The 23827-nt window shown below is 47.6% G+C and overlaps 1 protein-coding gene across 3 annotated transcripts in view; it reads left to right on the forward strand.

Moving 5' to 3' along the window:
* The window catches only part of LOC8042239 (meiosis regulator and mRNA stability factor 1), a 262432-nt gene that overhangs the window by 13855 nt on the left and 224750 nt on the right, over nucleotides 1-23827 (forward strand). For all 3 annotated transcript variants that reach the window (XM_042294539.1, XM_029971129.3, XM_029971130.3), the window contains exons 5-8: nucleotides 1102-1271; nucleotides 8786-8955; nucleotides 13974-14177; nucleotides 17849-17987. In XM_042294539.1, the coding sequence (XP_042150473.1) occupies nucleotides 1102-1271; nucleotides 8786-8955; nucleotides 13974-14177; nucleotides 17849-17987 (683 nt within the window). The remainder of the gene's footprint in view (nucleotides 1-1101; nucleotides 1272-8785; nucleotides 8956-13973; nucleotides 14178-17848; nucleotides 17988-23827) is intronic.

Raw genomic sequence — 23827 nt, forward strand, 5'->3', positions numbered from 1 at the left:
TTGCCCACAGGTGGTGCATATTTTCTATAATATTTGCAACGAGCGAACTTGCCTGAGGAAAAAGTAAACAAAAAAAAAAAGGCTTAACTCCCATGGAAACCCAGCGAAGCCACCGGTCTTAAATCAATAGGGCACCTACTGTTGAAAGACCGGTGACTTTGCTGCATTTGCGTAGGAGTTAAGCCTTTTTGTTTCTTTACTTTTTCGGTGAGTAAGTTTGCTCTTTGCAAATGCTATAGAAAAAATGCACCACCTGTGGGCAATGCTGCAGAAAATCTTGGCGCGATAAGTTAAGAAACCGCATTTTGCAGTCGATTTAGAGAGCCTGGCCTTTCCTTGAATCACCCTGTAGGGGGATGGCATTGACATAAAAGGGCAACTTCACGAACCAATGGTCGAAATTGCAATGCCATGCCGTGTGGACCAAGAATCAGAATCAATGGATCATTCGATTACGAATTAGAGATTGAATAATTGTGAAGAGGAGGTGAGGGAGAAACGCAGACCGAGAGTGCTGGTATAGTGGAGGAGCTAACAAGAATGGAACACTAAGATTCAGCACTTGTGGAGTTCACTTCCTTGGACTCGTGGTTGTCATAGGTGCTGATGCTTTTGATACAGATGGTGTTTTATCAGTTGAATTCTATCAGAAAACTGCTATGACGAGCTGTCACGAAGGACTGACATCACAATGTCGTGCGACACCGGGCTATCCTGTGATGTTGCGGTGTCACGCGATATCCCATGATACCATGGTGTTGTGATACCACGAATTCACATGACACAGATGTCGCGTGACATTATTATGCGAGGTGACAGTGTGGTGTCACGGTACACCATGGTCACGTGACCTCGCGACGTCTCTTGATGCCTCGACAGTATGTGACGTCGTAAAGTAATGCAACTCTGATGTGCCATGACACCGGGACGTCTTGTAACATTGTACTGTTGCATGATTTCATGTGACATCGTAGTCATGTGACGTTATGCTGTCGTGATGTCATTTATAGTGTTCTCTGGTGAAGCCATTTCCAAAACTGCTGGTCCGACGGAAGAGGTTGAGCCCATCAGCAATGCCGAAACTGGTCGTCTTGCGTGCAGGGGACGTGAACTTCTCGACGATGCTCTCCGACTTCCGCCACCGCAAGCAGGTGCACATCATCCTCGTGTGCCGGGGCTCTGCACCGGAAGCGTTGATGGCCTGCGCCAACGAGTGGCACGACTTTGCACAGATCGCCGCCGCCGTCCCCTTTAGGACACCACAGTCCAAGGTCTTGCAGTCTCACATTCTGCTCGCACATTTGGCACGCCTCGGAAAATTGGAATTTCAAATCATTTGAAATCGGCACGTCAACATTGCTTTGCAGCAAGTTTTATGTCTATATTTTTGTAGGGTGCAGTTCGGAACCGGTGATATTTAAAAGAAATATTGCAAAAACGGCGGTCGTGCATTTCCTCGGTCCTATCTTGGCCTCTCTTCATTTGAAAAGAATATCAACATAGTAAACATCCAGGTAGCATATAAAAAAAACAGCTAGCGACCCAAGGCCACCTTGTGAGGAGATGCGTAAGCCGGTTCCCGTATACCGCATTCAAGCCGATCCCTGCCCTCCATTAGGATCTTGCATCCAAGTTCACCACGGGCATAGTATTTTCAATAATGAGAGGAAATGTTACGTCTCTCTGGGCATTGTTTTAAAAAAGGGCGCCTTTTTCGTCCACAATGTGCAAAGTAGGAAAAGCAATAGCTGTAGCATGTTTGTGCAGTGCGGGCAAAACGGTGTCATCATGTACCCAAGAACAGTCCGTGAGGACATAATTTCCCCCATTGCACAAACATTCCACAGCTTTCACTTGGCGCATTGGCGGGGAAAACCTGGCCTAACCAAAGGCGCAGGTTTTCCCGGCGTTGAGTGGTGAAGGGATGATGGAATGTTGACGATGGAGCGTAAAGGAGACGCAGAGAAATGAGGCCAAGCCAGGATTGGGAAGCCGTAGCCATTGAAATGCGCTCCTGGGCGCTGGGGAGGGGAAAAAAGCGAGAGAGGAGGATGACCGAGAGGAGGCGCAGGAAAGGGGCAAGGAGGTTATGCTATTTGTCGTCACTGTTCCCAGATGGCGCAAGCAGTTAACAAAAGCGTGAATCCTGCCTTCCTCCCCACCCATCCCGTTCTCCCCTTTGGTCAGTTTTTTTGTATTTGCTCGCCCAATACATGAAATAAGAAAATACTCGGGAGTTTCATTTATATTTAATTTTTTCATGAACGCAAAACATTGCTTAATAAAAAATATATTTATATACCACGTATCGCAATACCAATGAGCCGATTGAGATGCAGAAAAAGAAATAGCACAAAGGACATTTGCCAAGTAAATACCTATCACATTCTGCATGCACACGTATATAGTACTCCAAATTACGACACACTTCTCGAGTGACCTTGTGTACGTCGCAACTGCGACATCGCAAGTAAAAGCGCGAGATGTGGGCGTTACCACACCATCTCATGTCCGGGTATCGCCCGGGCATACCCACCTCCGAGTGCATTCATCCGAGTGTCTTGTAATCACTAACGCACGACACCGACGCCGGGTGCCGCGACTCGCGAAAACACGCAAACAAAAACATGCGCCGATAAAATCGATCTGCCTGGCCCCGTACTCCGCCACCGACTGTTATCACTTTTGCTACGCACTACCCTCTGGTTTCACGGTACAGAAAGGACTATATGCCACAATGTGTGCCGGTCACTACTTGAAACATTCTAGGAGGGGTTTGCGGCGCCATGGACCCCTTAGCGGCATTTCACCGAACTCCATCGCTGCATTGGCCTGGCGAAGCTCTGCGGGGAAAGTGGGTGCAAGGTGACGTGTTTTGGCAGAGCATATTATGTTTCGAGTTGTGCTCGAGAAGTAGAGTTGTTATATATAGTGAAATCGAACGTTATGGAAGTTTCTAAAACCATTCAACATTACGCGTAGCAACTGGATAGTACCAAGCGGGGATTTCGAATAACTTGACTAATGTTTGAAAACACCCGTTTGAATATCGTTATCAGTCGACGAAAAAGACGCTCCGCTGACGTTTCTTCATTGTTGCGCCATTATTGGCGGGTCGTTGGGGCTCTCTTTCTCTCCTCTTTGCGTGGCCAATGGGGACACCTGACTTCTCTCTCCTAGCACCATCAGGGCAGAGAAGAGTGTCGTCTGCTTCTGCACGAATGCTGGACTTGCTTCGGGGTTTTGTTTCCTGGGTTTTAAGATACTAGATTTGAAAAGCACTGCTGCAGTTCAGATGAATCAAACTGACCTAACGTTATAAACAACCATTTTTCACAGGTAGCGTGAACATTCGATCCTGCAAGTAGCGCAAAACCTTCGCAGCAGTTAAATGCAGTTGCAGAACTACCCCATAAATGGCACCGATGTGCCGGCGTGTTTTCTCGTCGTAGGAAGCACAAGGCTGCGCAACGCACTCCATTGCAACCAAACGCAAGTGTGTGGAGCTCACCTGAGGACCGAGGTGCAAGTTTCCTAGCTTCGAAATCTTATCCGAAACTTGCAACAGTGTGCCACAACTTGTACTAAAGGAACGCTAGACTCCCCAGGAAAGCATTTTTTGAAATGCCCGAATAGAACATGCATGCCTCAAAATACCCCCTCCCCCCCCCAAAAAAAAAAAAGAAAAAAAAAGAAATATATTGGCACAATATTTACTTTAAGGCACATTTTGAGTAAAATGATTTAAGTTTGTCTTAAAATCGCTCCAACTCAAAATTTGTTTTAAAGAGGGGTGCAACGATTTTAAGATTAAAAGAATTTGCATCTCGTCATTTTTACGTTGTTTATCGTGTCTTCTAGGATAGAGTAAACATCTCCCTCATTAAAAATGTTGCAATTCCACTGCATAATTGCAAAGCAAAAGTGGAGCTTTTTCCCCCACCTGCAGCCCCAAGTGGCAGCCGAAGGAACTACAGCGAGAAGATTACTTGACCTCGCTCGGCTCTGAGCTGCAGCAGAACGCCCGCTAATGTACGCAGAGAGGGGGAGAGGAAGCATCCTCCAGGAACCTACACGACACTCCAAATGACGTCACTAGGAGTGCGACCAGGTGTGACATTGAAGACTGGGAGTGAGTTGAGGGGTGCCACAAATGCCTATATTTATCTTTTTTTTTACGCAGCGACTACGATGCGCAGGTGAAATCGGTTTTCTCTTCATTACTTCAGAACAACTGTGAGAGGGCAACTTCCACAAATTTTTGACCAAAGGCCGGAAATCGTTGCACCTCCCCTAGTAAAGTATAAATATTGTGCAAAGCAAATTTTTTTTTTCTTTCAGGAAAACATGTATGTGGGCTGTTCAGGCATATAAAAAGATTTTTTGAGGGAGTTATTGTTTCTTTAAAAACAAGTGTACACTGAAACATCCCCCCCTTTTTTTTTGTTGCCGGAGATGCAAGTTTGTTTCTTGAACAGGGTGTTGAACTGAAACTCTTTTCGGTTCAGTTCAGGTTACGGTTCAAATATTTTGGTTCGATTCAGGGTCAGCTCCTGAGCGGGAAAAATATTTGTTCGAATCGGTTTGAACAGATTCCTGTGGGTTCATATAACAGTTTGAAGAGAAATGAAAAGTTTGACCAACTATTTGTGCACCTCTACTGCCATGAAGTGGATTATTATGGTATCAAATACGCATTGATTTATTGGTTTTACACAATCAATGTATCTATTGAGACATGACATGTGACTGGATGCCAACCTTTTTTTCCCTAAATGCAACATTAAATATATCTACTGCAGGAATGGACGAGTGCCTCCAAAATTGTTCCATGCACAGGCAATATTAATTTTACTGATGTGTCTTTGCTGCGTAAAACAACCGGAGAAACGGGACATCTTCCGGTTTTATTCGGGCTGAGTCGTGGTTGTTGGCATAATAGGATGTATTTCAACACCGAGAAGGACCTTTCCACGTGCGTGGCTGGTACTGCAAGAGCAACGACAGCGAGTGAATATAATTTGGAGCGTTGGGACTTTTCCTTTTTGCAACATTGCGAGGCATTTCGCCCCCGGCTAATTCGGAGCACCTTTTCAAAGCCATCCAGTAGGCTCTGAATCCTCCCAAACATGGAAGAAGGGTCGCTGAATGGTTTCAGGCAGCCGCTTCCTTTTTTCACGAGGAACGCTTCAAAGTCGTCATCGTGGTGCTTGAGGTTGCTGTGACCAGGCGTCTTCTTTAAGCACGCAAAGCTTCCGCGTCAGTAGCAGATGCTGCTTTGCACTGGAGCTCTCCTCGCTTGTTAGCATCACATTGGTGTCTACGATCAAAAAGTGTAGCCGCACAGAATATGTCGCTTCCGAGCAACACCTTGTCTTTCGCCTTTTACGTCGGCGCCTTTTTGTCACTTTTTGACGTCTCAATTTGACGCATGAGCTAGCTGCGTAGAAGTCTTCCAAAGTAAGTTGCACCATTTGAAGCTGCACAGTTGCTTCCTCGGCCAACCTCAGGGAGCAATTACATTGTTTATGGATTGCCAGTGTTCTCGAGTAAGGCAGCGTTCATCATTGGTTAATTTCGTCGCAGAACTCTCAGCTCCAGCAGTCGTCGCATCATGGCCCCGATGGGCGTCCACCTCGTTACGCAATCCAGCTGACGCCTCATTACGCAATTCATTACGAATTCCTCGGAGAAGAGGTTTCTCATCTGAAGAAGCCCCTTTTAATTCTTGGAGGTAGGAGGCTCCTTCTGAGGCGCCACTGTACACGTCTCGGTGTGCCGACTCGGACACGACCAGCACATTCTTCTGCTAAGAAAGCAAATGTTTTCGGCATATTGGCTTCCTTGTCGGTCGTTATACGGTAGACCTGCTCTGGCGAGACGTCGTACCTCGAAATTTACCCCAAGAACTTTTCAAATGTTCTACGGTGTGTCGCTCAAACATTTCTTTCATTGCTGGTGTTTGTGGGTGAATTCTTCAATTTTGGATGGATTGGACGTTCACGCCAAGTCAGTAACTCGTACCGTGCAATGGGACTCTTATCATCTGGCAACTGGCGCATTTTTTTAGACTTTCTGCAGGGTGCTTTCGGCACCTACTGTTATGCGCTTTTTGAGGTTTTTCAGCACAAGGTCGATAATTTTCCCGAACCCGGAGTCATCCATCGAACACACTTGGCTTCCGGTTATGTTCAATGTTTCACCAAAGCCCCGTTGTGCAATAGTGTTGGTTGCTTGAACAGTGTTCTTCGCGACTGACTGGCAGCATGGTTGCCAGCTTCTGCAGTAGAAGTGCACCATACGCTGCCTCGTGGCGTCTCTACGTGGCGTTTGGGGAGCTACAGCCCATATTTGTCGATTGGTATACTTTTGTCAAATTTGAAATTTTTCCGCACTGGGTTCTTCTTCGGCAGCACGATCTTGAGACGGAGCTGTAGGAGCCTATGCGCATTTCCGCCGTTTATGAAAATCCCAGTCTGCGCGTACTAAATCAGTCGCCGCGAAGTGACGTGTACGGGTGGGTTTCTATTTTTGTGATTGGCGCTGCAGACTCGCTGCCATGCGGCGTGAACGAGCCGAAGGAGTTGGGAGCTAACGGGCGCTTTGGTAATCCACTTGAACCTCGATTTAACCGAGTCACTGGGTCCCGCTAATTATTTCGTTAAATCGGGATCTTCGTAATACCGAGAAAGACATTTTTCGGACATAGGCTGCGGGGGAATCCGAAATTGTTTTTTTTAAATCGGGAAATTTGTAAAATTGGGTTTCGTTAAATCGAGGTTTAACTGTACGTGCGCGAAGTAGGCGATCCTTTTTTTTTCAACAGCGTCCCCTTTTCGATTAACTGCATTTATTCGAGCTGAGGCTCTACTTCCTGTAAACTGAGGTTCGATTCAACGGGCCCATTCTCTAAAGTGTGTTTCGATGGAATTGCGTTTAATCAACCATGTAGTAAACCCGAATTTGGTGTTGCGTTATTTTCGTGGTGGCTCGGTGCGTCATCCCGTCGGCGCAGTGGGCCAGGCGTGAGTGCAACGAGTTTGAGCGGGTCAGGCCGATTTTATGACAGTCCTTAAGAGCAGTTATTGGTCTATGTTTTTGTAATTTAGGCTCACAAAAATATTTGCATAAGTGGAAACACCTTGGTCCGCAGCAACGAGCCTCTCACAATTTTCGGCGCAGAGTGCACGGAATAGTAAAGCATGAATGCATGTTCGAACCATTTGGCGAACCGGTTTGGAACGGTTGTTTTGTTTTGCTCCGGGTCAGGTTCAGCTGCCTAGATTTAGCGGAAAAACCGGCACTGCCAGGCGACACCACATAACCTGACCTAATGTCACATCATGCAATGTCATGTGAGGGTAGGTGATGTCAAAGTCGGTGACGTCACGCGACACTGTGAGTCGGGCGATGTGATGTGTTGATTACACATGAAAGGGTGCCGTGATGAAACCTGGGAACTAGGGGTGCACATGAAGAAGCACAACCATATTTAAGGACCGCTTCGGATGGGCCAATTTTCCCAGCAATTTTGGGGTGAGTTGTTCCCTATATTTCCCTAGATCTTGGCACCGCGTGTGGCACGAATTGCTGGGATCCAGTTTGTCTCGAAATGGGCGAGCATTTCCAACAACATAAAACGGCCCCGCAACAACTTTTTTGCTGTCTTTTAATTTGCACCGAACCTGCGCGTGCTGAACGTAGTAACTTGGTCAAGCTTTCCTTTTCTCGAAATTCGCTTTATTTTAAAAGTTATAGGCATATTATAATTACAAAAAGAAGCAGGAAATGACCTCCCTCATGACGTCCTGTGTCCGCCCTTTTCTCGCGCCGTAGGACTCCCCTTGCCCCAGTGACTGAGGAATGTGGGGAGGGAGGGGAAGACGGGGAAAGGAGGGGAGGGAGGTGCCCGGGAGTGCTCTCTCTCCTCGGTGACGTCGGGACCAACGTTACGATTTCGTCGCATGCCGCATTCGACACCACAAGGCAGCCCCGTAGGAGGTTTCCTTGTCCTTTGGTGACAATTGTTGCGCTGATATTTAGTTACTCCCTCCGTGCCCGCTGGGTTGCCCGAACCACAAGAGACGTGGGAACCGCAAAATAGGTAGACGCTTAAAGAGGATTGCAGGGCCCCTTTCAAGATGTTTGAAGCAGCAGCTGCCACTCGAGAGGAGATATTTTCACACGATGCCCCCGATGATGATACAAAAGACGGGATTCAAATTTGTTTTTAGTTTCAGATAGATAGGCTTCGGAACTAATGTTGTCATGGAGATGAGTTAGTATTCTTAATGCCATCTAATAATAGTGAATTACAATTTTAATGGTAATTGCAATACGCAGCGATTGGAGTTTTTGTGGCTGCTGTTTGTAAATGTTGCTCATGTTGCTGGTGTTGCGACGTGAAGGTGTGACAAGTTGGAGTGTCTGAGGCGGGCCTACAACATTGCCACGAACATAGTGGAGGCGCTTTTAACGTGTTTCCGACTGGTGTGTGTAGCGTCCTCTACTGCCCATGCATGCAAAGTAGTCCCCAAGTGGCAACGATTGAAAAGCGGGAGTGTCACGCTGTTGTTGGAAAAACCAGCGGTATCGCTGGCTGCCAATGCTCGCGTGGACTGTACAGTGGGAGGGCAACCTGCAGCAGCACCAGCGCTGCTGTCGCACCACCAGGGTTGCAGCCCGCGACGTCTAGGGGCGTATATGGAGGGACAGCTTTTGAGGACGGGGTAGACACGCTGTTGCGAGTCCCCGGACAGTGGTTGAGCCTGTTGCTGGGGTGCAGGGTGGGAGCCAGTGCTGCGACCTGATGGTGCGCAACCTGCCACTGGACAAGGAGCCCTCCCTGGTGCACAGCCGGCTGCGCCAGCTGTCGGACAACTGCGGGGGACGCGTGCTCTCCATCGTGGGAGAGTCGGCACGCCTCAGGTTCTCCACCCCGGACGACACTCGCAGGTACCTTCCCGGGCAGGAGTCCCCGGAGAAAGCAGACGATGGGTTGGCCGTGTTCCTTTCGCCCGGACGAGATCGAGTTGTTTCAGCTTTCGTCAACTTTATTTCTTTCATTACGGCGCGCGATGCCACTGTTTATATGTGAAACGAAGCTAGGAAACAACGAAGCACACGCCTTACAAGTCGTGTTTCGCCGCTGCTTCGCGCATATTAAAGTGTCACCGGCGATCTGGGACCGCCGACGTACGTGTCCATGCCCCGCCGTCAGGAAGCGGCCGAAATACCCGCGAAGCTGGAGGACCTTTCCCTCTATGTTATTATACGAATCCTACGTCTCGAGCGTAGTGTTGTTCTAAGTCCCGCTTCAGACGAGGCAACTTTCCCGGCAATTTCTGCGTTGCTGGCGAGTTTTTCAGTTTTCCCTAGTGCAACGCAGATTGCTCGGATCACGTTTGGTTCGAAAGGGACGAGCAGCTCGGCCAACTCGGAAACGTTTGAAGTGGCAGCAGCCAATCTCGGAAGCAATATTTTTGCGTGACACCTCGTGCAGGCGACGATGACGACGAAAGACTCGGTTCTGGTTTGAAATTCATTGTTTTTGTGGATAAATTGTTTCAGAAAGATGAGTTAGTATTCTCAACACAATTTAAAGCTATAAAAACGCGTTTATAGCGCATAACTGCGTGTCTAGATAGTGCTAGGAAAATAAAATTTAATTATGACGATGGCAAATCGCAGCAATTGGTTGCTGCGTGTGAACGTAGGCAGACCCGTGTTGCTAGCATTGCAACGTCAAGTTGGCAGTAGAAGTCGCCCCGGGGGGTCTGAAGCGGGCTTTATGCTCTAAGCAATCTGGACAGCCTTCGAGCTGTCCAGATTGAGACAAAGCGGAAATACTGAGGGCAGAATGGTGTTGCCTTTTACAGCGGAGCTGTTAAGGGCTAGGTTCCCCTGGATCGTGTCCGGTATCAAAGAACTGTCGACACAAACCTACATGAACCTCTGGACAGCTACCGCCATCTATAAGTGACGGTGGCAACCAGGCAACCAGCCTGGTTGCCGCCGTCGCTCATCCGCTTCCACGACATAACGGCTGTTGCTGACTTTGAGCTGTACATACTTTAAAGCGCAACTCTGATTTATTTTTGGTTTTGAAAATACGTAGCGTAAGCCTAGGTTCAGCTGGTCATTCTTAGATTTCCTGGTTGTCTAGGATTAGCTTGATTATCACGCTTACTGCTGCTTCAATCACACGCACACGGTATACACATTATGTGACTACTTCAGGATCCAATGAGTTAAGCTTTTCCACTTATTGCCGAAGAGGGGCCGTGTAACCGAGCTTTCGGTTGCACCTCGAAAGATCCCCAGGTGGTCCAAGTTAATCCTCCGCTGGGGCGTGCCAGATTCCTGTCGTGGCCAGCTTTGCGCCGTGCTATGTATCAAGTAACCAGGCTGCCGCCCAGAACAACGGGACAGCGCGAGCCATGATCTCGAGTGAGTGCGCGTGCATCGGGGACCGACCGAGGCGCCCCGCCAGTCCTGCCTGTTCCGTCACTGCTCCTCGTGCATGCGCAGCACGGCTCTCCAGGCGCCACGCCAAACTGCTCAACCTCGGCCAGTGGAGCTTGCGCTACAAAACAATACAGTCCCCTTTAGTATCGCCTAGAAAGACCACGCATAAAATATTACGACGCAGTTCTGTCTAAATGTTTCGAAACGGACTGGCAAACTTAGCAACTCGCCAAGTTGCAGAAATCGGCTGACTCAAGCGGGCAAATTCAGCCGCAACCAAAAGCGCAGCCAAGGCTACGACGTGGGCGTAGCCAACATTGAGCTAAACGTCATCACCAGTGCCCCCTTTTGCTTGTTTTTACTTCTCTGTGCGGGCTTAGCGGATGACGTCAACAGCGTTCCCTTTCGGCGCTCAGCAGTGTCCATGTGGCTGCCGTAACGCGCCTGCACAGCGAGCTTCTTGGGAGCCGTACGGCTGCCCCGCCGTGATTCCGCCGTACCGCCGCCTCCCGCGTCACAATGGCCGTCGTCGTCTCACCGTTGGTGATTATTGCCTCTCAGAGTTTCGTCCATACTAGGGACACTATGCCGCAGTTGCGCAGATGTCGTCAAACGTCATGGACACCGCAACTTGGCGAAGAGTGCGGTGCAAATGACACTTGTGCCTGGCACATGCCTGCCCCAATCCTGCCTGTTATTGCATAGATGATCACGTGACATTTCCACGGTGTCTAGCTACCGGGCAAACCGGGAATTGTCAGGGAAATTTTAATTACCGGGAGAAATCAGGGAATTGTCAGGGATATTGTCAAAAAGCGAGCCCAGTCAGGAAAAATGAGCCGGAAATGCCATCGAGTGCTCTGAGCAGACTTGTGGACTTGGGGGCAGAAAAATAGGCAATAAATACTACCGTAATATCCCGTACGAACGCCCACCCAAAATGAAGTAATAAACGGAGAAAAGTATATTGTGGGCGATCTTAGGGAAAGCGACGGCATACCGTATTTGCACGAATATAACGCGACCACGAATATAACGCGAGGGCAGTTTTTGATGCCCCCAAAAAGAAAAAAAATATTATTACTATTATAACGCGAACCGATGCCGCGTCAATTTCTCGCACTCGGTGGCATAGCAGAAGTGAAAAGTCAATGGAAATAGAAGAAATATCAGTTTATGTTCTGACTGCACTCATCCTCACTGCTCAGGTCCTTCCGTTTACAATCCACTTGGCGACTACGCAGGTATGCAGCAGCACGGCACCTGCTTGTCTGGTAGTTCTTTTTTCTTCCGTGGGAGCTCCTCGGCAGCCCACAATCCAAACAAGGCGCGGAAGCAGAAGCACCAACACACAAACACCAGACCACTCTGGAGCAGGAACTAAACAATGCGCAGGCAGAGAAAAGACAGCTGAACCCGATACACGATCGCACTTCTTGTTCTGGTCCCTCTTAGTAAACAAATGCCTCGTGTTGCACGATTGCGTAAACGCGGTCGGTGGTCTTGGCTTGGCTTGTGTTGACTTGACTTGGCCCGGCTTGGCTTGGCTCGAATTGGCCGGTGCCCGCATTCCCGCATGGCGCGCGCGCGTGCGGCGTGTGCGGCGTGCGCGCGTTGTAAAAACACAAAAGCGATAAAAATGCTTTTTTATGTTTTCTATTCGCCCCTTCACGTGGCCCAATGGCTAGAAAATGCCCCTCCACACCCCTACTTCTTTTTCCATTGGATCTTTTGCATTGAGCTGGAGGGATGACTTTTTCCTCTGGCTTTCTCCAGACTCGTGCGCACTGATCGCGCCTCGTGGCTGAACTCGATTCCGAATATAACGCGAGGTGCGTTTTGGAGCACGTAATTTCGAAAAAAAACTCGCGTTATATTCGTGCAAATACGGTAATTTTTTGAAAGTAAGGATAAACACAGCAGCGCTACCTACAAACCACATGACAACGGGCACTGGTACCGCAGACGGTGGACACTGCAAACTCACGTTCCACAGAGAGGTAAACACGCAAGAATTACTGCAAACTTGTGCCATGGGAACAAACATTACAGATTGCGGACGCAGCAAATTCTGATTTCACGACGCAACAAGACGCAGGAACCTGCTAAAAATTTGCGTGTCACGGAAAGCAATGCAGTCTAAGCTCATTATAACAGATATTGATTTTGACCGAGATTTCGGTCTGTTGTAAAAGCGGTATGCTGTGTGCAGATATGAAGTTGAGTGAATGGTGCATAGAGGAAAACTAACCGAACTTCACAGATTGGTATGTTATAACCAAATGTCTGTTGTAACCGGGTCTTTTATAATGAGCTTAGGCTGTATAGCGCGAGCTGATTGCGGACAAAAATGTGCGGCGACCCGCGACAAACTCGCGTGTCACGGACACGGATACCGTGGCTCGCGGACGCAGCAGATTCGCCTTTCACGGCGCTACAGACTCGCACGTCACGGGAACTGCTATTGCGCGTGCAGGTTCACATTGTACATGGCGTGAAGTTCGCTAGAATCGAGGGGTGGGCAATGTTTCGGATTTTCCTGGTTGCTGATACTTAGTCATGAAAAGGTAATGGGTGCACTCTCGGAGTTTTGTAAGGACGTAAAAGATAGCAGCACCGGCTGGGCCGGTTAGCCGATCAATGTGGCTATTTATCCTGGCAGCTAAAATAGCCGCAAGAGGAATTCACTGGCCACGGGACCGGCTCGGAGGACGGGAAATGACTAGCGTTCCGGCTGATTCCGCTTGGAAGACGTAAGCCTTGCCCATTGTTTTCTTGAATTCTCGCATAACGCGACCTTTCCTAGAAGTAACTTAATATAAACTTATGATAGCTTCTAATGTACACAAATGCGGTTAATTTTACTTACATTTCGAGCCTCCGGGCCCTTTTTCTGCGTTCCTAATCAGATTTCGGTAATCAAAGCGAGGACGTCACTATGGCAGGCATTTGTCCGTCTCGGCGTCAATTATCTTGCGTTGCATAATCGAGACCGACGGAGCTTCCACAGTGCTCCGATGCCGTCAGAAGCACTTGCGCTTTGCTTCGTTTGGCATCTCCGCACGAGGGCGCTTGCGAACGAGGTGCCAGACTAAGTCGGCTGTGCTGGGCTGCAGCACCGCCCAAGTTACGCTAGCCTCGAAAACTGGGCAAAATAATGTTGACGCGGAGCTTTTTTTTTTATAGGTACCTCGTCCCTATGAAGCCGGTCACGTGACCAGAAAATCCTTTTTGCGGCTATTTTTGGTTCGTGGGGGGACGGCTGCATTATGGACTGCCCCCGAGGTGCAGGCCGTTTGGCGCGAGGGTTATCCAGGCGCCCGCTGTCCAGAGAGGGCCACTAGGGAACCTGGATTGTTCCATCCCAAACCACGGGGATCATCCAATTGCTCCTCGGGCAGTTGGTCCCGGCTGTGCACGCGCCGTCGCGTGGCGAAGGGGAAAGCAGTCGGCAGGGCGCTTGCTGACGACGAGGTTGCGTAATGGCTGGGCTCCCCGGTGTGCAGGGCGTGCAAGCGGATGGACGGGGAGGACGTGTTTGGTCGCAAGATAGCCGTGCAGCTGCCGGAGTCTCGTCAGGCCTGGAAGTGGCGGGGCCGCCGGCTGGACCGGGCGGCGGCCGTGCGCAGCAGCAGCAGCAACAGCAGCAGCAGCCGCAGCCCCGAGTCCTCCTGCGCCGAGGCCGACAGCCAGCGCTCCGCCCACCAAGGGTACCTTGCAGCCTTTATCCCAAACTTCCATTGGGAAAAGAAATTCAGTGCCATCCGGAGCACACTGACATTTCTTTAGGAAACCTATCCTCAGAAAACTAATTTAGTAATCAACATTTTTCTTCACTAGATACGCACCAGAATGCCTGGACAGTGCAACTGGGAAAACAAAACTTCAAAAAACTAATTTATTATACGCTAACGTCACGCCGAAAAAGCGAGTAAATTTTTTGCCTTTTATGTCGTCGACAAAATCTTAACACCTTTTATATAAGACATCCCCCAAGTAAAAAAAGAATGCCACAGTGCCATTGCCCATTAAATTCCAGTTAGGAAAAACAATGAGTGAGACTTTTCTTTTGTCCCTTTACCTAACGATAGTTTTCCTAAAGCGAAATTCATGCCAAAAAATGTGTGCCTCTACCTTTTCTTTAGCATCGGGGTACCGAAAATAATCTATAAAAGATAACTGTGCAGTGTCAACATATGAAACTTAACACTCTCTAGATGTTGATAGTTGTAAATATGGCCTTTTCCAAAATCAACTTGTTTTTTGCAGATATATATTTTTTTTCTAGCTATTCCCCCTTCGGTTGTAAACTCGCAGACTAGCAGAATCTGTTCAGCTGGGCATGTGCGGGTTTGTGATGTCACGTGATGTCACTGGGTCACTCGAATCCTCACGGGTCTTTTTGATGTCAAGGGCGTGTGAGCAGCCCCTTCATGACCTTGATCACTTGGGAATGGCGTGTCACTTGTTTTTCTGGAACTTAGCATTAGGACATATAACACTTTCAAAGGCTAAAGGGTTTGGTATCCTGGGCATAGCTAGAGCCATTACATGAGCCGCGCTTAGGGCGCAGTCTCTCCGTTCCCAGGTTGTCTCGTGTGTTATACCATCTTGTTACTTGGTACGGGAATGCAACTCGCAGGCATGCAGATGGTTCTGCTCTGCTGCAGACTGTTGGAATGTTTCGGGAAAAATTTCGGGCAAAGCCTCAGATAACTACAACAATGATTTTAAGTGAGGAGAGGGTTCCGGTGTACTTATTCTCAAGCAGGGCTTCTGAAACATTTGGAATGCCAGGAACCCCCATCTCTTTGGATGGATAAGACCCCTTCCGAACTTGGCACTGTTCTAATGCAGGAGCCTATGGGCAGGCTGTCTAGTAATTGGGAAAACCAGGAAGTGTCAGGGAAATTTTGATTGCCGGGAAAAATTCGGGGACTCTTAGGGATATTGGCAAAAAGCGAGCCCAGTCAGGGAAAATGAGCCGGAAAGGCCATTGAGTGCCCCGAGCAAAGACTTGTGGACTTGGGGCTGCTTAGAGCGGAGCGCAAGCTCTGCTGGATATAGAGGGTGCTACCCGATGCAAAAAGAACAGCCGACAAATCCAGTCCAAGCCTTGGATCGGATTGGATTGAGGGCGCGGCACTAGGCTGGATCAACGTAGTATCCAAAAGTGCTTCTCGTGGTCGTGTTGTCACCCGGTTATTGACGTGTGTGGTTCAGCGTCATGTTTTCATTGTGTTTTCGGAAGTGGCCTCTTCACTGACGATGTCGGCGGCAAGAAAGTGCTCGTTCAATCCGGACTGGACGAACCCAAATATTTCGGAATATGCAAGTTAGACTAAGCCCGTGCAAAATGATCCTCACTGTGCTCAATGCTCAATGCGTTGTGTTGTAATGGTCTTATATATTTAACCACTTCCACAGTGGTCATGGAATTTCAGCTTTAATTGTCAGGGCTGGAAAGTTGGGGAATTTCAAGAGTAATTTGCTAGACACCCTTACAGGTGTTGTAAACAATATTGTGCTGTTAAGGAGTGTTTGGTTCAGTTAGACATATGGCTATTCACGTACAACTAGATGCACATTTCATCTTGCGCAACTACTCTCCCCTTACAAAAAATTGCTCGTTTTTTTCTTAACATTTATTAGGGCCCTTTCACAGCTCAATACTTTCTACCCTCTTGGTTCACATTTTTGCTTTTGTTGCGCTTCTTGATGCATCCAGTTGTGAGTACTTATTAAGTGTTTCACATTCCCTAATGTCATTAGATATTGACAGTTCCCTCGTTACCATTTTTGTACATGTTCAATTTGAATATAAACGGATCTTTCACAAAAAGGGCGGAGAGAGTTTGACGTGTTCACCCTTCACCATATTAGGATAAGGAAAGAATCATTGTGGTGAAGCGAATAATTAATTAATGAACTTTTGAATTCTTAGTTTTATGCGTCATGGTGCAATTGCAGTATTGACAGCCCAGGCCAATTCAAACAATTTGCGAAAATGTAATAGTTTTTTTTAAAACATTATTCCATCAATTTTCGCGTTGTATTTAAAAACCATGCGAAAGGAGTGCCCACAAGTCCTGTCCACGATGAAGTTTAGAAGGTGGCGTAGTCATTCCAGTCATGTCTTACCCTTGGCACGAAAGGCACACTGTTGACATAGTGACGTCACCCTTCCAAGCGTGTTTCTGGGCACGACTTGCAGCACTCTCATTGCGCGCAATATTTAAGTCGGGCCAGAAAGCATGAAAAATCAGCAATCAATATCTCAAAATTCTTTTATTTGGACTGGACACTAGTTCCTGTAAATACTTGAATTGCAACATAACCCCTAAAACCAAAAATGAAAAAGTTTGTTAACAAACTTAAGGTAATTGATTATCTCCTCATTCAATGTTTGCCGAACCAGATGAATACTGCAAAAGACTAAATTTTCGTAAGGACCTAATTTTTGCGAATTTTGCAATTGGCTTACAATTCGCGAAAAATGCGTCCCGCGAACAATTCGGGCAATATGTGAATGCTACGGAAGCTACGCTCGATTCGTGAAAATTGGAACCCGCGAATAATTTCAAATTTTCAGCTTTGGCCCGATTTGCGAAAATTTTAGCCCGCAAAAATTAAGTCGTTCGCAGTACTTGATGAAAACAGCTGTCATCCAACTTTCACCACCTTTAAAAAGAAATCTGTCAGAATTCAAAGTGAGCACCCTGTATATTGAAACATTTAATGTTAGTTATAACATGAGTCTATATATATATATTGCAACTTTCACGCTTTCACCCTCATGTAATGCAATGCTAAATCCCTTTGAGGTAAAAAGTAAATACATGAAGTCAATGAGTCGTTGAAATTTGCGAAAATAGCACTCCAGCTGCAAAAACAGCCGACAATCAGGACTAGGAACGACGGAGGGGAACTCGCGAGGGCCCTCTGTTCTGAGGACACTCTCATCTGAGCCAAGGAGAGTTGACCGAATCGACCGGACTTGCATGGAGGCAGCAGCCATCATTGAGCCGCTAAGGACACTCAACTGGATCGGTTGACCGACCTGCGCTCACGAAAGATGGCAGTGGCATGGTCAGTGACAGGCAGCAGAGACACGTCTGTAGCTGCGAGTTGCCCTTATAGCGCAGTCAGTGGCTACGTCAAAGGCGACGCAGCTTCTGCTCCCATCTTGATTTCTTTACTCAAACATAGCTCGTCTGAAATGCTCATCAATGGTAAAAAGCGTGCCTATAATAAATTTCCTGGGCTGTCTATAGAGGTGATCCGTCCGAGATAGAAATGGTCGTGTAGCCCCCTCTTGACCCGAGGACAGTCGAAATGGTTTGGGTAATATTAGTGGCCTCGGGGGTTGTCTCTCTTGCAGCCTGAGCCGGGGCTTGGCTGACCGGCTGCTGGGGCCCCTGTGCTTTGACCCCACTCCACAGCATGGACTGGCACGGCCCGAATGTCGTGTGGACGTCGCCAGCGCAACTCCGCGCTTCCGCAGCCCCACCACCAGTCGGGTAGGTTGCCGTTGTTTGCTATTAACGGGGTTCTCAAAAAAATATCTTTTGTTTATAAGTCTATTTCAGTGACTTTTTGCACAGGCATGCAGTTTATTGCCGTGATTTCGTAACTGCAATCAGGTTTCAGATATCTTCTTTGTCAAAAGTTATCAATAAAATAAAGTATGAATTAGCTAATTTCAGGAAAAGCTTTAAAAAACTTTCTTATTAAAATTTTAATGAAAAAAGGTAGCAATTGCTTCCTAAGGAAATGCCACGCAGGCCTAAGCCATTTTTATTTCTTTTTAATTAATTCGAGTCTTTATTTCTCTCGGATCAACCGAAAGAGGAACAGAGACTAAAGGCAGAAAATGGTTCAAGTCACCAGGCTCGATCTAAAATGGACCGTAAAAATGGACGCCTGCACGTAGCAATCTAAACTTTTCGTCAAAGGTGTATTTCACAGGTCGGTTTTTTCTTGTAAAATTACAAAGCGTAGTTCTCTTTGAGTAAAAAATAGGGCCAAGAAACTTGCCAGGGTCTACGGCGGGCGGTGACATAGACGACCAAGTCCAGCAGCGGGCTGTGTTTGCCGTTTGTATTGATAGATGGCGTCGGGAGAAGCATCTGAAGGTGCAGCCGACCAGCCAAAGATAGCAGACGACACGCAGATGAAATCCGTTGGCAACAATAATAATAATAATAATTTTTGTTTGCACAGATTGCGACACCCACTCGGCCGCTTGCAAGGCTAAGCAGAAAGGTTGAGACCCTTACGCAGGTGCGGCGCCGTTATGCGGACGCATTTTTTTTTAACTTTAAGTTTTGCTTTTATTGTTCGCATTAATTTTTTAACCGAAGGTACATTTAAAAAAAGATTATATTCATTTTAATAAACCACGATGGTCGCGAGCCGTCGCGATAAGGAGGTAGCGCCATCTATCAATACGAACGCCAAACACAACCCGCTACTGGACCCCTGTCGTCTGCGTTGCTGCCCGCCGTAGACTCTGGCAATTTTCTTGGCCTTATTTTTTACAGAAACAGAGCTTCGCTTTGTAATTTTACAAGAAAAAACCGACCTGCGGAATACACCTTTGATGAAAAGTTTAGATGGCTACGTGCAGGCGTCGATTTTTATGGTCCATTTTAGATGGAGCCTGGTGACTTGAGCCACCCCATAGTTATTCGCTGCGCAACGCGATGATTGGCTGTATATGTGCTCTGCGGTAAAGCAGACACACGGGCCTTGTTCATAAATAGTGCAGCTATTACTCGAGTAAATACGGTAATGGCTGGTCGCAAGTAGGCAAACCAGAGTGGAAAAGCTGCCGCCATCTATGAGCGACGGCAGCAACCAGATAGGTGGCTTGCCGCCGTCACTCAAAGATGGCGGTAGGTGTCCAGAGCTCGGTGTCTTCATTTCTTTGCGGGGGACACAATCCTTGGGAAACTAACAGCTTCGCTGTAAAAAATGATTGTTAAGGGTAGACCTCAAAAGTGCAGTGTCAATTATGGATGCAATTGGTCCGGGAAGGTGATTCCAGTTGAGGGATTTGCGAGGAAGGAAAGAAGATTGGAGTGTAGATGTGATAGCAATAGGCACCTCAACTTTGTGCTCATGATCGTGACAAGCAGCAATATAAAATGGACGAAGGATTAACTTGTTGCGAAGCGCAGAGTTATAAGAATAAAGTTTGTGAAATATCGAGAGGCGTGAAAGCTTACATCGCCGGAAGGGTGGCGGGAGTGACAAAGTTGATTTCATAGAAGTGACGCTAGATGTATAATGATAATTAGAAAGAATAAAACGAGCGGATCTATTTTGAACGCCTTCCAACGTGGTGATGAGAGTGGCTTGTCTGGGGTCCCAGACAGAGGCTGCATATTCTAACTTCGGCCGAACTAGCGTTTTATAAAGAATTGGCTCGAGGGAAACGGGCGCTAATGAAAAGTTACGCCTGAGGTAGCCTAACATACGGTTAGCATTAGATGCGATATACTGAACATGCGCTTTCCATGCGAGGTTAGAAGTTATATTTACGCCTAAATATTTGTAAGAAGATACCGTGTCAAGCTGAGCCTGATTAAGAAAGTAGTTCCGAGTTTCGTGTGACTGCCGAGATACACGCCGCATGTACTTACATTTGTTAGTATTAAGCGTCGTAGACCATACGTCACACCACTGGTAGATAGCGTTAATGTCAGACTGAAGTATGATGCTATCGTGATCATTATGTATCTCACGGTAAATCACACAGTCGTCAGCAAATAAAGAAATGGACGAGGAAACATGAAGAGGGAGGTCGTTAATATAGATTAAAAAAAAGTAAAGGGCCCAAAACAAATCCCTGGCGAAAAGGAAGAGTTGCCATTATTTGCTGTAACAAATTGTGACCGCAATGATAGAAAAGGTTGAATCCATGCAAGAACATTAGCATCTATGTTAAGCTTGGCCAGTTTCAGAAGTAGTAGTTTATGAGATACTTTATCGAACGCTTCGGAGAAATCTAGGAAAATCCAGTCTGCCTGAGATCCTCGGTCCAGGATGCAGTGAAGGTTGTGTGTGAATGGTACAAGCTGTGTCTCGTACGAAAATGTTTTCCAAAATTCACGTTGGGATGGGCAGAAGAACTCGTTAAATTCTAAGAAATTGACGAGGTGGGAAAATATTATATGCTCGAGGAGTTTGCGAGGAACACTGGTTATAAAGATTGGGCGATAATTTAAAGTGGAATGTTTGTCACCAGTCTTGTAAATGGGAACCACCTTCCTTACCTTCCAATCTAAAGGGAGAAGACAATGTCTAATGGACTGATCAAAAAGTTTAGTTAAAATAATAGAAGAGTAAGGCTTAGTATTTTTCAAAAGCTTGGAATTAACACCGTCCACTCCCGCTGAGGACGACAATGTTCCTACGACATGATCGACACCAGCACAATCAAGCAAGATGGGGTCCATCGGCAAATAGTCTGAAATGTCTAAGAGAGGACATTCCGTGCTGCGGTCACCAGAAAAGGATTCAGCGAGAACTCGGTTTAATACTTTCACACATTCTTCATTTGGCATAATATCCCCACGTTCATTGTTTAGACTAAGACTCACTTTTTTTGTTCATGATTTGTTTTGATTGTCACGTGCCAGTGTGGCGAGGAAACTGGGCGGAGAGCCGGACACATTTGCAGAAGGTGAATGCTTTTGGGTTACGACTCCTTGCATGCTGCAGCTCATTTTGTAAGCGCGACCCTCAACCCACGTGACCCCGATAGAGCAGTTGCCCCATCTCTTAAATCTAGGCTGTCTCTACTGACGACAAACAAGCTTGAGTGGCGACTCGGTGCCGTGCGTGCTTCTTTGTTTGCTTTGTGATCCGTGTCGGCGTCTGGGCGGTGAGGTCGCTCTTGCGTGAGAGTCTGCTTCGCTCAACCACCGATTCGGCAAATCATCGCCACTCAACGATGGAGAGTCCCAGCGTCGCCAGCACCTCGATGGCGAAGACGAAGACAATCTTCTTGAATGAAAAGCGTGCCACCCTCAACGAAGTGCGCATAAACGTAAAGAATGACGTCCACCGCCGATGTCCTCCGCAGGGCTGTCGCAGCTGTCGACACGGTCCGTACGTAGCAAGATCTTTTTTCGATCGGAGCTTCTCGCAGTTGGCAAGAAGCGGCTCTGATCTAACAGGGGATGCGTGCAGTGAAGCCTCGTCTGGTTTCTGCAGGCTCGACAAACGTGTGCCCGTGACAGACCGTGTTACCTTTTGCTTTTCATGTTATTTGTACGAGTTCATATATAACGAAGAAGCGGATATAGTGCAGCGATTTCCGATACCCGTTGACTTCGTTATAGCTGGTCTCGACTGTACGGAGTTTCAAAGGCACCATCTCGTTGAGGTTAACAAAATGGTCAGCTCTATCTGCTACTGTGAGGAGCCGCCAGAAGCCGGACGGCCACTGCACGTCCAAACCCGGACGAGCACGTTGGCACTTTCTTTTAGTTATCCGGTGTTTCCACTTCAAACACCTCTGCGAATGTTGGCAATGCCGACTAGGTGCTACTACGTGACCATGTGGTCACATAGTCGCGTAGTTCTTGCTGCTCACTGATGGCGCTAGAGAGAGCTTCACTGGAACCCTGTGCGCCCCCTTTCATGTCGCAGCGAACTTGACTCGGAAGATGGTGAAGGAGCTGAGAGCTGCCAAAAAACTCAATCTTTGGCATTTTTTTTAAAATAAAAACTACGACATGCAGGCAAAAGTGGTTTTTTGCTCTTTACCGTATTTACACGATTGTAAGTTGACTCGATTGTAAGTCGACACCCTCCCCCATTGCACATCAACAAAAAAAAAAAAAAAAAAAAAGAAAAGAAATCTTTACGTGCGCATTTTACTGAGAACACGTGAGAATGGCAAAGTATCTGTTTCGAAAGCCCAGCCTCCAACACGCGATCGATGTCTTCTGGCGGGCTTTGCCTGCACATGCACACTCGAGCTGCATGAGACACCCAGGCGTTACCGAAACTATAGTAGGTTACAAGTCAAGAAGGTAGCGGCCCCTCAAATGCCCCTCAAAAGGAATTGTATATCCCTCCGCCACCTCTGCATCCATTAGCATCCCATCGTTTCCATGACGTCGCAGCCAACGCGCGAGGAGTGTCTTGCCTCTCTGTACATATTTGCTCTATCTTTCGACTTTGACTTAGCGTTGTGGAAGCCACGAGAAGGAGATTAGAGTTTTCCCCCTCCGATGGAAACAAATACGACTTTCAAGGATTAGGTTCCCCCTCCGATGGATACAAAGGCCACTTTCAGGGGCTCGGTTCCCCCTCTGATGGATACAAAGGTTGCTTTCTTAAAATGTGGGATCGGAGACAAGTTGGAATTCATTAAAGCGGAACAAGAAGCGTTTCCAGTGAACTCTTCTTTCGACTGCGGAGGGATTTGAAACCGGCGCATCACGCTTGTGGGAGGAGCTTCTCCTACCTTCTTGACTTGTAACCGACTATAGGAAGTTCACGCTGGAAGCGGAACAACTGAAGCTGCTCCCTGTCGTCCTCACTCCGTCTGTGACTAGACTACGACTCATCCTCACTGGTGATGTCAGTCCCGTCGTCTTCACTGCTACATTCTCGAAGCACGTCGACGGCCTTGTCCAATGAAATCTCGCGCTTCGCAAATGACATAATCAACCGTATCTTCCGCGCTTGCTCGGCGATTGCATTGCACGTTTGGGTAGGGACCGATTGCACACTTTTGCGGCATCGTTGCGAGCCTGACTTCCAAACTCTGGAAGGCATCCCAAACTCGGGAAAGCATCCCCACTTATCCAGACTTTGGCCTGCGGAAGCCTCTTCGTTTGCCATCACGGTTAAGATCCTGCACCATTGCAGACTCCGCTGGAGCATCACCCGCTCCAACGGGTCGCACTTGCATCCAACTGCGCAGTCATTGGTTGCTTCTGGGTGAAGAATGGTCATAAACGAGCACTGAAAACCCAAAGTGCCCGGATCACGCGTGTCAATACAAAAAAAAACGTAGTTAGTGCTTCAGCATTATCGCGACATTCCATCAAACGACGTGCGACTGATTTGTGGGAAAAACTGCAAAAAGAAGCCACGAGGAGTGGGCTGTGAGGCCGCTCCAGCGGCTTTCGAAGTGGCTCTTACAAGAAGTGCCGCCACCCCCGGAAGTTGGGCACGCCGTCCGTGCACTGTTCGCCGCCGCATATTTGGGCCAATTTGCGAATCATAATCAATAATACTCGTTCGTGCAAATAAGAAAAAAAAAAAAAAAAAATTTTAAAATGAGCACACAGAATAGCGCAATGCTAAAGGTACAGCCGGTTGAACTTGTAACAAG

This window comes from Ixodes scapularis, unplaced genomic scaffold (genome assembly GCF_016920785.2).
Source record: "Ixodes scapularis isolate PalLabHiFi unplaced genomic scaffold, ASM1692078v2 PGA_scaffold6__148_contigs__length_123643588, whole genome shotgun sequence".
NCBI lineage: Eukaryota > Metazoa > Arthropoda > Arachnida > Ixodida > Ixodidae > Ixodes > Ixodes scapularis.